Source organism: Natator depressus, chromosome 10, assembly GCF_965152275.1.
Source record: "Natator depressus isolate rNatDep1 chromosome 10, rNatDep2.hap1, whole genome shotgun sequence".
NCBI classification, from domain to species: domain Eukaryota; kingdom Metazoa; phylum Chordata; order Testudines; family Cheloniidae; genus Natator; species Natator depressus.
In genome coordinates this window covers 58,726,963-58,740,710 of record NC_134243.1, presented here as the reverse complement: position 1 = coordinate 58,740,710, position 13,748 = coordinate 58,726,963, and the positions used below count along the sequence as shown (strand labels likewise).

General features: G+C 40.9%; 1 protein-coding gene across 5 annotated transcripts in view; it reads left to right on the top strand.

Moving 5' to 3' along the window:
• The window catches only part of TEX9 (testis expressed 9), a 44,641-nt gene that overhangs the window by 23,280 nt on the left and 7,613 nt on the right, over positions 1–13,748 (top strand). For 4 of the 5 annotated variants that reach the window (XM_074966298.1, XM_074966293.1, XM_074966297.1 and 1 more), the window contains 3 exons: positions 1,455–1,537; positions 5,876–6,049; positions 13,315–13,449. In XM_074966298.1, coding sequence (XP_074822399.1) covers positions 1,455–1,537; positions 5,876–6,049; positions 13,315–13,449 — 392 coding nt within the window. The remainder of the gene's footprint in view (positions 1–1,454; positions 1,538–5,875; positions 6,050–13,314; positions 13,450–13,748) is intronic. The other variant, XM_074966294.1, reaches the window with a different exon arrangement.

Genomic DNA, 13,748 nt, shown 5'->3' with positions numbered 1-13,748 from the left:
AGGAAGCGTGAAGTTAGAGGCTTATTACATTGTCAAAATGCTATGGTGTTGGTGTCTAACTGCATGGTGATAACAATCAATACTTGACACAGGATTCAAGGTAGGAGTTGCTTGATCTTCAGCCTTCTGTGATTTGTATGAGACACTTTGGGAATACCTATCAAGGGGAATCTATGTGAAACTCTCAGATTATTTGTTTTGTGACTCTGAGTTCTCAGCTAAAGTACAAGTGTGCTGTGGAGAATATTAGAACCATCAGCTAGATAAATTCAGGATGGAGAAAGGGATTAATTTAGTGTCTGGCAATGGAAACAAGACATCTTGAACTAACACCACATGGTTATCTAGCCTGAGAGAGTTATTGATTGAACTCTGTGTTTGAGCATTGGAGACTGTTTCCTATAACCAGATCTGGAGGCTGAAAAAGACCTTGGACTGATTTCTGCTTCTAAGATCATCCACAGACAGTTGGAATACATGCCTGAATGTCTCCTAGACACCAGAATTTAGCAGTTAATGTTCTAAATAGGCCAGTACAGATGGAATCATTGGTGACAGACAAGAGAGAGGTTACTGGGTTCACAATAAATGGATTATCAATGGCCCAAAAATCTCAGGTAAATAACATAGTGAGGTAGTGGTCTGTTCCATTCTGCTAGAATAGTGGCTTGTCTGTGGTTTGAGGTGTCAGTTCCATCCACCCGGCCCCCACAAAATTACCTCCACAAAAGCCAGTTACTCAAGCTTTAAGCAGGGATGGGTGAATTTCACTGTAACTGAACAAAAAACCCTCAGCACTTACTGCTTGAAAGCTAGATGGCTCAAGAGTAATGGAACATAGAGCCATTTCCCTATTTAAAATCCAGCCAAAATTGATAGTAGTAACTATCCAACAGCCATTGCACTGGCCTATGTGAAATGATTTGGTGATCCCAGTTCAGTTCCCTATCACAGATACCATCCTCAGAGTAGACATCCTTAATGGCAGTCAGTCACAGTAGAGGGGCTTTGGGCTGAATCTGCATGAAGACTGCACTACCTTTTCACTTTCAGTTGTGGTTCCTTAAGGCACATTGTCACAACAGTTTTGGGGAAGCTTGCACTTCCTATCCAATCTCTCTACCTGTGCTGTGGATCAGCATAGAGATGCCATTTCCACAGTTATCGGTTTTTTACGTTTTAAGAGTGCAGAGTTTAGTAAGTCTTTAAAAAAAAAAAGCTATCCACAACTTGGTATAAGAACAAGCAACTTACATGAAAATTTTATTTGGAAATTAGTTTTTTGCATAATTGTGTTAAACAGTATGTATGGTGTATTTTGTAAACAAGTCTACAGTTAACAACAATTTGTTCCTAACGTGATCCAGTTTGAATCAAAGCAAATAAAAATCAGTCATATTTCATAGAAATATTTATAAGTTAAGGGTATTAAATGTGACTATTTAAATTCACAGAAGCCCAGATCAGATTTCTTAAGGCAAAGCTGCGTGTTATGCAGGAGGAGCTGGATACTATAGTACGTGAATGTAGTAAAAAGGTAAGAAATGAGTGTTCTTATTCAGTAGAGACTGAATATGTTCCCCTTCCATTTAACCCTGTCATTAATTAGGCTATATTAGGATACATAGTGGGATGCTATAGCTTCAGTTATTAGAGAGTGAGGGTTCTACACAACAATTTTTTTCTCTTTATGAACCCAGAGCTTACAATATTGTTTTCTGTGTTTTATACATATTTAATCTTTAGTCTAAAGATTTAAAAGTATAATTTAAAAAAATGCATATGATGTTTTAAACCATCATATTCTGTGTGATCCAATTTATAGGCGAGGAGCAATTTTCAAAACAGAATGTGGCTGTTCTGAAAACAAAACAAAAATCTGAACCTGAACACTGTCCTGTCTTCCTTTCAAGATTAGACTTACTGCACTACTTTGTACTTTGAGCTGGTCCTTAAGGCAATTAAGAATGTAAAGTTAATGCAGCTTCCCACTTATAAAATGTTTTAACACAGAGAATATATTACACTTGTACTGCGTGATATATACTGACTGACTGCCTATTTCTGGTGCTATTTAAGGTGTTGGCAGTTGCAAAACCCTAAATGGTTTTGGGGCTAGTTTACCGTAGAGACCTCCTCTCTCCCAGTGCAATTCTGTGATAGCTGTGATAAATGAGGTTCTTCTTCAACTGGTTGTAGACAAATATTCCACTCAGATGCATGCATGCCCAGTGTACTGAAACTGGATAACTTTGCTTAGCAGTACCTGTCAGGGTAGTGGTTACATTATTTGGCTCTTGTAGCAGCCCCTCCTATGTCTATATAAGGTCAGTGGCACTTCGACCCCCCTCGTTTCCTTCTCACTGCCCACAGCTTGTGTTGGATCTTCCCACGCAGATTTTACATGACAACAGTGAGATTATCTGTAAATAGTTAATTAGTAGTATCCTTGTAGTTAGTGTAGGAATTACTTCCATTTATAATGTTACACGATACTGTGCCCTCACCAGGATTTAAGGACTGTCCTTTGTTTGTGGTGGCTATCCCCCAAAGCGATCCTCCACATGTAATGTTTGCTGTGTCTAGGAGAGGGGCATGTAAAGGAAAAGTTCTCCATTTGTCGCTTCTTTAAGGAAAGGATTCAGGTTGCTCAGGATTTATGTTTAAAATAGCACCACATGGAACATGCCATGAAGCTAGTTTTGGCCCTGGGGCCCTTTGCAGATCACCAGGCCTGTCAGTCTTCTGAGCTGGTGTGGACCCTAGATAGGCTGCCAGATCCAGATTCTTCTCCTTGGAGAAAACGACTCCGGTCCCCTTCCCCTGGTGCCCTGAGGAGAAGAACTCCATTAAAACTAATCAGAGTCATTCCAATGCTCAGAGAGATTCTTTCTCCTCTTCTTGGAGGAGTGCTATTCTGGCCATCCTCACTGGTCCTCTGTTTGAGCCATTAGCAACATGATCCATTGTCTCTCCTTTCCTAAAAGACAGTCGTTCTTGTTGCTATAACTTCGACAAGAAAAGTCAGTGAAATGCAGGCCCTTATGGCAAAGCCTCCCATAGACAGTTCTTCTAAGACAAAGTTTTCTTGAGCTACATCCAAAGTTTTTGTCCAGAGTAGTTTCACCTTAACCAGGTTATTTATTTACCTGTATTTTCCTAAGCCGCACTCAAATGCAGATGAACAATGGCTTCATATGTTAGATCTGAGGTGGTGCCTGGTGTTCTTTCAGGAAAAGACCAAATCATTTATTCATCAAATTGGCTTTTTGTCTCTTATGTGGATGGGATGGAAGGACAGGTGGTTTCTGTGCAGACAGTTGCCAGGTGGATAACTTCCTGCATTACTACAGCTTATGAAGTAGCTCAGACCATGCCCCCACAGATGTTATCGGGTCATTCGACAAGGCCTCAGGCTACATCGATTGCATTTGTCAGCAATGTTTCAATATTGGATATTTGTAGGGCTGCAACATGGTCTTCTGTATATACTTTTGAGAAACATTATGCGATTACTATGGCATCAAGTCAGATACAAACTTTGGGAAGGCAGTTCTGCAGTCACTATTTCAGTAGACTCAGAGCCCTACTTCCTACTAGACAAGTGAAATACATGTCTGCAACCACTAAAAGAAAAAAATACTGTTACTGTTTTTCAAGATGTGGGTGGGGGTGCAGGGTCTGGGAGAGAGTTAGGGTGCGGGAGAAGGTTCCAATCTGGGGCAGAGAGTTCAGGGTGTGGACTCTGGCCAGGCGGCGTTTACCTCAGGCGGGTCTTGGTAGGCAGTGCAGCAGGGCTAAGGCAGACTCCCTGCCTGCCCTGGCTCTGCGCTGCTCCCGGAAGTAGCTGGCATGTCCAGCCCCTAGGTGGAGGTCTGGCCAGGCAGTTCTGAATGGTGCATGCTACCCGTGCCCACAGGCGCCATCCCTGCAGCTTCCACTGGCCATGGTTCCCAGCCAATGGGAGCTGCGGATCTGGCGCTTGAGGTGGGGGCAGCATGAAGAGCCTCCCTGGCCGCCCCTGTGCCTAGAGTCTGCAGGGACATGCCGGCCACTTCCATGAGCTGCGCGGAGCTAAGGCAGGCAGGAAGCCTGCCTTAGTGCCGCTGCGCCGCCAACCAGACTTTTAGTGGCCCAGTCAGCAGTGCTGACCGGAGCCGCCAGGGCCCCTTTTCGACCGGGCGTTCTGGTCGAAAACTGGATGCCTGGCAACCCTATGTATAAGTAGCATACTGGATATCATTAACATGTATCATTTTTACTGTTTGTTGAATTTTGGGATATAGCAAAAGGCCGATTTCCTCCCAAAGAGGTTCATGTTAGTGGGGTTTTTTTGTTTTTGTTTTGTTTTCAGGGGTGTGGGGCAGTTTTATTCTCTTAAAAGTTGAAGAAACTTTCTCCTCAAAAACTTTTGGATGTGGCTTGATTTTTTTTCCCAAGTCTTTTGACTTGTCTGTATTAACACTGATTTATAAGACAATATTCAAGATATTTCATGCTCTAAAAGGAAAAATGATTTCTAAATCATAAAATTATTTAAAATAGGGATGTAATTTGGTAAATAGGACATGAAAATTCAGCTGTTGCTGTATACCACTTGATTTTAAAATAAACATGAATTTGGGTACTTGAGGTATCCAAGAATATGAGCTGTGATTGTAACTCAAAAATCAGTGATCTCACTAAAAGTTGGGTATTGATTATTCTTTATTGTATTGTAATTATTGTAATTACAATATTGTAATTGTGATGAAAATTCAAAGTATCCACCCTTTCTCCTTAGTGAGATTTTTTTAAACATTTATTTATATACATTCTCACAAGTATGTTACTGTTCTGAATTTACATTGTAGAACATCTGCATGGCTTTACTATATATTCTATAACAGGGTGGGCAAACTTTTTGGCCCAAGGGCCACACAGGGGTGCAAAACTGTATGGAAGGCTGTGCCTCCCCAAACAGCCTGGCCCCCACCTCCTCCCACTTCCCGCCCCCTGACTGCCCCCCTCAAAACTGCCCACGCATCCAACCCCCCCCCCACTCCTTGTCCTCTGACCGCCCCCTCCCGAGACCCCCACCCATAACTGCCCCCCGGGATCCCCCCAGTCTAACCTCCCCCCGTTCCCCATCCCCTGCCCCCCCAGAACCTCTGCCCCATCCAACCACCCCCTGCTCCCTGTACCCTGACTGCCCCCTGTGACCCCCTGGCCCTTACCCAACCCCCCAACCCCTTACTATGCTGCTCAGAGCAGCATGTCTGGCAGCCGCGCTGCCTGGCCAGAGCTAGACACACTGCCACTCTGTGCTGCAGGAGTGCACAGCCCTGCTGCCCAGAGCGCTGGCCGTGTGGCGGTGTGGCTGCGGGGGTGGGGGGACAGCAGGGGAGGGGCCGGGAGCTAGCCTCCCCAGCCAGGAGCTCAGGCGCCAGGCAGGCTGTAGTTTGCCCACCTCTGTTCTATAACTAATGATGGCTATCACAGTATTGTGCTGTGATCTTCCGTGCCTTGAACCTTAAATTACTGAAGTTTTATTTAAAGCATATATCTAATTTGGCATATTGTTCAAATAAGACTAGAAAAAATTTGGTAGAAAATTAACATTTACTGAAGTGTTGACTAAGAGCAAAATTTAAGATTTTTATTTTTTTGTTAACCAAACTGGATTGTGAACTGCACTGTGAGTTATCAGGTATTGCTTATGAGAAATGTTGTTTTAAAAACTTTTTAAAAATTAAGAGACACTAGTGATCACAACAATATCTGCAAAAACCATGAACTAATGACTCCATATTAAGATGTAGAAAAACGCTTTCTCATCCTAACACGTTCTTAAAACATTCATTGATTTCTAAATTTACGAATTATTGACTGACAGGATGATGAGAATCGGAATTTAAACTCTCGTGTTAAAGAAACTGAGGAAGAAAGTGCTAGACTCCAGCGAACAATCAGTACTCAACAGTTTCAAATTGAAAAGTACAAAATGCTGTCAGAGGAAGCTAACAGGAAAAATGAAGGATTACAGCAACAGCTCACTGCAGTAGAAAAGGTAATGCAGCCATTCATTTAATTTCCTTAACCTTACTTGAAGGAAAAAATATATAATTGCCACAAGTACATCCTTTACCTGAATTGCTTTACAGTAGGGCCGGCCTTTGGGAAAATGGCACCCTGGGCGAACTTGTATTTTGGCACCCCCACCCCATCACTCCTGGCCCCCACGGACTCCCTGCGCTTCCCAACCCCCATCACCTCTGGGCCCCACTCCTTTCCCCAGTGTTTAATTTGTATTGAAAGAGATGCCAGAGGCTAGAGCTCAGCCCTGGCACAAATTAACCACTGGCAGGGCAGCCTAATACTGACAGGTAAGGCAACAGCAGCAGCGCAGAAGTAAGGGTGGCATGGTATATGGTCTATTGCTTTCTGTGCTGCTGCTGTGGCTTGTGGTGCCTGATGCTTGGCATGTGGCTCAAGGCTATGCGCTACATGGGGGACTACATCTTGCCAGAGCCCATGGCGCTCCTGGCTCAGCCAGGGCTCCATTTCAGATTTGGCGGGGAGGAAACTTTAACCATGATTCCAAGGACTGCTTAGGCACCTAAAAACTCTAAAACTAAAAACTAAAAAAAAGGTTTTTGAAGCTGATAACTTAGGAATTAGCTGACAGGAGCATTGTATCTAATTGTTATATAAAGAAAAAATATATGTATACAAACTCCAGTTAAAGCCACGTTTAAAGCTTATATGTAAATTTAGAACAATCAGGAGATAATACAGCAAGATATTCCCAACCCATGCCTTGAGGTATCAGTTCTAGAGCTTTAACACAGATATCAGAAACACACGTTTGATACTTTGTACACTATCTTTATTAGAGATACATAAAAATAAATAAAATCTGCTTAAAATCTGTGTTACTGCCATTATCTACTCTATTTTAGTCAATTGTTTTTCACTAAAAACATAATTTTAACAAATGTTATGTTTTTTTCTCTTTTATTAAGAAAGGGAATTTATTTTTCTAATTATTTTGGCATTTATGTTTACCGATCATGTATGTGATGGGGAGGGATAGCTCAGTGGTTTGAGCATTGGCCTGCTAAACCCAGGGTTGTGAGTTCAGCCCTCGAGGGGGCCATTTAGGGATCTGGGGCAAAAAATGGGGGATTGGTCCTTCTTTGAGCAGGGGTTTAGACGAGGTGACCTCCTGAGGTCCCTTCCAACTCTGATATTCTATGACTCACTAACATTTGACTCCATCATTACTATTGGTATCATAGCTGGAACTGCATTTATTTTCATGCAAATTTTAAGTTATTTTACAGATATAACTAAAAATACAATTTGAAAATAAGCAAGCTTCATCTGCCCAGTATCTAAAGTTATGTGTTTAACTAATGTTTTTTGAACTGGCACGGCTAAGGTTAGTACAAGCTAAAGTTACATTCTAGAAGGATACTATTATTTGATTGTACCACTTTAAATAATGAATGACCAAGCACAATATGATGATAAAAGTAGTAATGATAATTACTCCAGCCAGGATAGGTTAGGCATTTTAGAACTCACTAGTCAAAGAATTAAATGTAAGCATGAGAGAGAAATAAAATTATGAAATGCACAGACCAGTCAAAAAACTAAAATAACAGCACTTTGAAAGAACAAAATTACAGAGAACATACATGCATTGCAGGAACTACCAACAAGTAACAACAATATAAGTATCTTTTGAGAGGGGTGAGTGTGAAAGAGACAGCGTGTGTGAGCTGGGGGACTGTGTGAGAGACCGCGCGCTGCCCCTTTAAGAGAGCTGCACTCACCAGCCTGACGGAAAGCTCTTTCAGACACAGCTGCAGCCCCTGCCAGCAGCTCCCTCCCTCTCTTGGTGAGCCCTGTCCTCTCTCACACACACACACACCCCACCCGCTCTGTGGAGATGGGGTACATAGGCAGGGGGAGGCAGGGGACACCCTGACATCAGCACCCTCCTCCCTCCCACCCTCCCGTACAGCAAACGGGAAGCTCCCAGGGAGCAGTTGGCCGGGGCAGCTCCAAGGCAGGGGGCTGAGTGGTAGGGCTGCAGAGCAGCAGGGGGACAGGCACCTCTGCTCCAGAGGCACCCTGTTTATAACAGCACTCTGGGCTTTCACCCAGTTCACCCCTACGTAAGGCTGGCCCTGCTTTACAGTCAAATCTGCAGTTAACATACTGACTTCTGCTTATACTGATGCTGTACATTTTGATTTAAAGATAGTGTCCAGTCAACCCATTTTTTAAAAAAGATTGAATAGTTTTAGATTTTGTCCCAGGGTCCCCCAACAGTTTTAAGGTTTTACAATCACATTTTCCTATGTTTAATTTCCCCCCTCATTCTTGTGTAGAACATCACTAGAGGCAGGTGACACTGACTATACATACACAAAGTGCAGTCAAGTTCACAAAGGAGGAAACAAAAAGTAGGGGAAATATTTAATTTCTCTAATTATTTTAGTTATAGCAACCTTGTTGTAACAATAGTAGATTTAAAATAAAACACCATTCAACATAGGGGTGTTTTTTTATTGGTGGGTGGGTGGGTGGAGGGTGTGTATGTGTGCGTTTGCTTTGTTTTTATTTTTTGGTAAGTTGACTGTGCCCCTTTAAAATAATCACACTCTGATTTTAAGGAATCAAAACCAAACCAACCTGGCTCCAAGTACAACCCACATATGCAAAGTTGTGAAGTGCCTGGTTATACCAGATGGCCCACATACACAGCTTTGTTTGTTTGGAACTTAAGCTAAGAGCAGCATGTGTTTTTTTCTTTAATTATTCAGAGCTGGAGAGGTCAATATTAAAATCAAACATATCTGAACAACCTAGAGAATATTATCTAAAAATGATTAAATGAAAACTGAACACACAACTTGGAGCCTAAACCACATGTCCTTGATATCAAACTACACTCTAGCAATGATTAAACATGCTTTCATTCTATTCTTATATGTTTAATAAAATGATGTCGCATTGGCATTTTTAAACTACTAAGTGAAGAATTTGAAAAAAACCTGTTTTGTGTAAGTACTTCAAACCAAACCAAACCAAAACCAGTTATGGGCTTTGCAGGTAAATTGAATAAGGGTGCAGTCATCCTGACTATTGGTTTTGTCAGGAATGAGAATATTCCTTTTTTGGAGGAAAATAGTAATGTGTAACAGCAATAGTAGTCTACAGGATTGAGGAGGCAGAGAAGAAAAAAAGCCTGAACATTTTAGATATCTAAAATGTGTGTACTGTATAACTAGCTATCTAGTTAGTAGTATAGTTCTCTTAAATTTACAAGTATGATTGTCCTAGGCAATTAGCATTTATATTTTTAATCATAAACTTAGTTTTATCTACCAGTAAACATGATTTAAAAAATCATTCTTGTTTTTAAATGGTTAAATCTCTTACTGACTTGATCTTTTGGTTTTGAAAGCTATTTGTTCTTTGGCAAAGTTTGTAGTACATTATTCAAGACTAATTAATATTTAATTAAAGAGATGAACGGTAGATATGTTTCAGAAAATTTGGCTGAATATCATAAGCTGAGTCTGCACTATATGTTGATCACAGATATTGAAGACTGACATCTTTGGAGTCTAGAGAGTCTGTATATGTGGGTTGGGATAGCATAAGTTTTAACCTCTGTTTTATTTTTGTGCTTTTGGCTTCATTTCTCTAAAGTAAAACTTTTCTTTTAATTTGTAATCTTCTCTGCACCCTTAGCAAGGGAAGAGCTTAACTTCTAAAAAAGTATATATTATTGTTTTTGTCTCTGTTTCAGTGTCCCAAACTTATCATATTCATATGTGTGTACAGTGGCTGACACTTGACATTGATTGTCCAGATTAATTTTAAAAGCTACTTTAAAATCCAGGTAACCTTTGAATGGTTGGTAATGTCATTTAAGCCATACAGAAATTAGGTTTATTCCACCAGAAACACCTCTGGGATGTATGTTAGGTAGGAAGAGAATATAACTTTATTATCTCCTCATAAGACAAATTCCTGGATCTAAGTTTTTGTGGTTTTCCCCGCAAAAAATTTCTGTTCTGGCTGTTGTGAATATTGATACCTAAGGCCTTTGCGTTGTCCCTTTTGAGACTGCTCTGCTGCTGAGTAGTTTTAAAACCATTATCTGGCAAGTATCCCCTATGCTTTTTACCTTAGTGGTTTTTGAGCATGCTCATCTGATTGTCTTCATAGATTCATAGATATTTAGGTCAGAAGGGACCATTATGATCATCTAGTCTGACCTCCTGCACAACGCAGGCCACAGAATTTCACCCACCACTCCTACAAAAAAACCTCACACCTATATCTGTGCTATTGAAGTCCTCAAATCGTAGTTTAAAGACTTCAAGGAGCAGAGAATCCTCCAGCAAGTGACCCGTGCCCCATGCTACAGAGGAAGGCGAAAAACCTCCAGGGCCTTCCAATCTGCCCTGGAGGAAAATTCCTTCCCGACCCCAAATATGGCGATCAGCTAAACCCTGAGCATATGGGCAAGATTCATCAGCCAGATACTACAGAAAATTCTTTCCCGGGTAACTCGGATCTTACCCCATCTAATAACCCATCACAGGCCATTGGGCCTATTTACCATGAATATTTAATTACCAAAACCATGTTATCCCATCATACCATCTCCTCCATAAACTTATCGAGTTTAATCTTAAAGCCAGATAGATCTTTTGCCCCCACTGCTTCCCTCGGAAGGCTATTCCAAAACTTCACTCCTCTGATGGTTAGAAACCTTTGTCTAATTTCTAATCTAAATTTCCTAGTGGCCAGTTTATATCCATTTGTTCTTGTGTCCACATTGGTACTGAGTTTAAATAATTCCTCTCCCTCTCTGGTATTTATCCCTCTGATATATTTATAGAGAGCAATCATATCTCCCCTCAACCTTCTTTTAGTTAGGCTAAACAAGCCAAGCTCCCTGAGTCTCCTTTCATAAGACAAGTTTTCCATTCTTTCAACATTATTTTTGGCCACCCTTAGTTGTAAGAGCAAATGGAGAAATTGAACTCTTTTGTTAAAGTAACTGTAGAGGGGCAGTGGAGAGCAATGATTTTTGGAAATTAAACTAAATTAGGCTATTCTAAACAAAAATATTTAAGAAAAAAATCTGAAAAGACCTGATGCAGTAATTTCCACCCCTTCTCCAGATACTTAATTGGGAAACATAATTCAGTAAAAATTGTTTGTGGAGGATTTGCAGAAATCCTGGTTACTTAGAAAATAAAGTTCTATTTATTTTTGTAGCATTAGTTGACAAGATATGAAAATACAATACAACCCCACTGAAAGATCTGCAAAAATCCCACTGCATCCTATTATTCTCTGGAGCCAATGTCAAACAGAGCATTAAAAGAGCATTTAACCATCCTTTTGTTATATGATTAGGTTAGCTGATAGCTTACATACTGTGCAAGCAATATGCAGGCAGTCCTCGGACTTATGACAGAATTGGTTTCTGAAAATTGCATCAGAAGTCGAAACGTCGTAACTTGGAACTGTAATCCACGCCATTGCAGGACTGAGCGTCATAAAGTCGAAACCAACATCGTAAGTTGAATCAGGGTGTCAATTCAGAAACATCGTAAGTGCCGTTCGTCATAAGTCTAACGTCGTAAAGTCAAGGACTGCCTGTATCCTTTTATGCTGCCAGGTTCTGAAATGCTCTATTCCAAAAGTTAGAATTTCTCTTTAATGTAATGTGGAGTATATGGCACTGAAGACTGAGACAAGCAATTGACCTTATTCAGAGCTCTGCCATCTTAACACAAGAGAAGAGATGGTGATGCTATGAAGAGGATCATACTGTGTTGTTTGTTTATTGCCTGAATATATGTTTCCAAGTTATCTTACCTGAAAATGTGTGTACGTTCCAGAGGTAAAAAAAGTGAATCCTACCTCAGTCTTGTATATGACCTGGTCACTGACACAATGTAGCGTAGCAGAGCCACTCCATTTGTCCAAAATCTTGGGGGAAGGAAATTCAGCAGTAGAATCTAGGTGGTTTAGTCAGACACACATTTTTTTTCTAGATTTCACATCTTCCTGTTCTCTGGGTCCAGCTTGAAGAAGTCCAGGATCCTTCCACTCTCCATATGATCCAGTGTTAGTTTGCCACAATGCTTTTCTATACAGATTTATCTTTCAGACATTTACATAATCAAGTCATTCATCCTGTAGAGATTCATGAAGGATAGCTTTCTAACACAAATGGCACATATTTTAAAAAAAACAACACAACCTCTTGGCCTCAGCAGGATTGATATCAGAAATATGAAAAAGTGGGGCAATGTCCCAAAAAGAGACAAAAATTCAGGGAGAAGACTTAAAAGAGAGTAATGTCTTAAATGTTATCTTTTGGCTAAATGATTTAGCCTTTCTCTACTCATTACTTTACAAAACCTGACTCTTCTTTTGTAGAGACATCTCATCTTTCATGTGAATAACAAGAGTTGCCATTTCTGCTAAGATACCATATGTTCTTGTCTCCTTCTGCTTTGTTTTAGGGTTTGTCTATACTACCTGCTGGATCAGCGGGCAGCGATCGATCCGGCTGGGGTTGATTTATCGCACCTAGTATAGAAGCGAAAAATTGACTCCCAAGCACTCTCCCGTCGACTCCTGTACTCCACTGCCGTGAGAGGTGCAGGCAGAGTCGACGGGGCAGTGGCAGCAGTCGACTCACCGCAGTGAAGACACTGCTGTGAGTAGGTCTAAGTATGTCAACTTCAGCTACGTTATTCACGTAGCTGAAGTTGCGTAACTTAGATCGATCCGCCCCTCTGGTGTAGACCAGGCCTTAATCTGTTAGTTTCATCCTTTGATCTCTATATTTTACTCTGCTCTACATATCACCACCTTTTCCTTATCCCCTCACCTTCTCCCCACTCACAGCACTATCAAATAGTAGCATCAGAAGGGAGAGACGGTTCTAGATCTGTCTTCCAGACTAGACAGCACACCAAGTTGTCTCAAGGGGATTTAAGTTTTGCAACATTGATTCAGTGTCACTAGCCCATGGTGCAATCCTCTGGTCTCATTGATCCCTGTCTTGGTATTCAGATAGAAGAATTTCGGGGGCGGGGGGAAGACAGCGAGGGAGGAGGCAGAACTATTCTAGAACTATAAAAGTAGGAGATGTGAAGTCTGATTCTTCTGCAGGGCCAAACAAGATCAGGCTTTCTGCCATGTCCCTTGCTCTAAATGTGTTGCTTATAGGGGGATTAATTGATTTGCCATTATTCAACACACTTTTTTAAATTTATTTAGGAACTAGAGAATCTAAAGCGCATACAAAAGCAGGCTTCTACCAGTCAGAGTGCCACAGAAGTTCGCTTAAATAGGGCTCTTGAGGAAGCAGAAAGGTATAAAATGGAGCTGAATAAATTGAAGCAAAGCAATAAGGTACAGTAGTGGTTTAAAAAAATAAACTGATTTAAGTATAACCCCCTGTTGAAAAATGCTTTAAAAATCACCAAAGGGCTTGATCATGTAATAAGCGAGTACCCTCAAATCATGGATGGCAATAAGAATTTTGTGGGCGTTTTGTCTTTCATAGACAATTCCAAAGCTGGAAAAAGGCAATTAGAATACTGTAACAAATTGGTTGAGTATCTGGACAAGCGTTCTAGCTGTATAGAGAATATTGCAACCCTTGTTGAAAAATGTCATATTGGTTATATAAAGTGTAGTGCTGGAGTTTG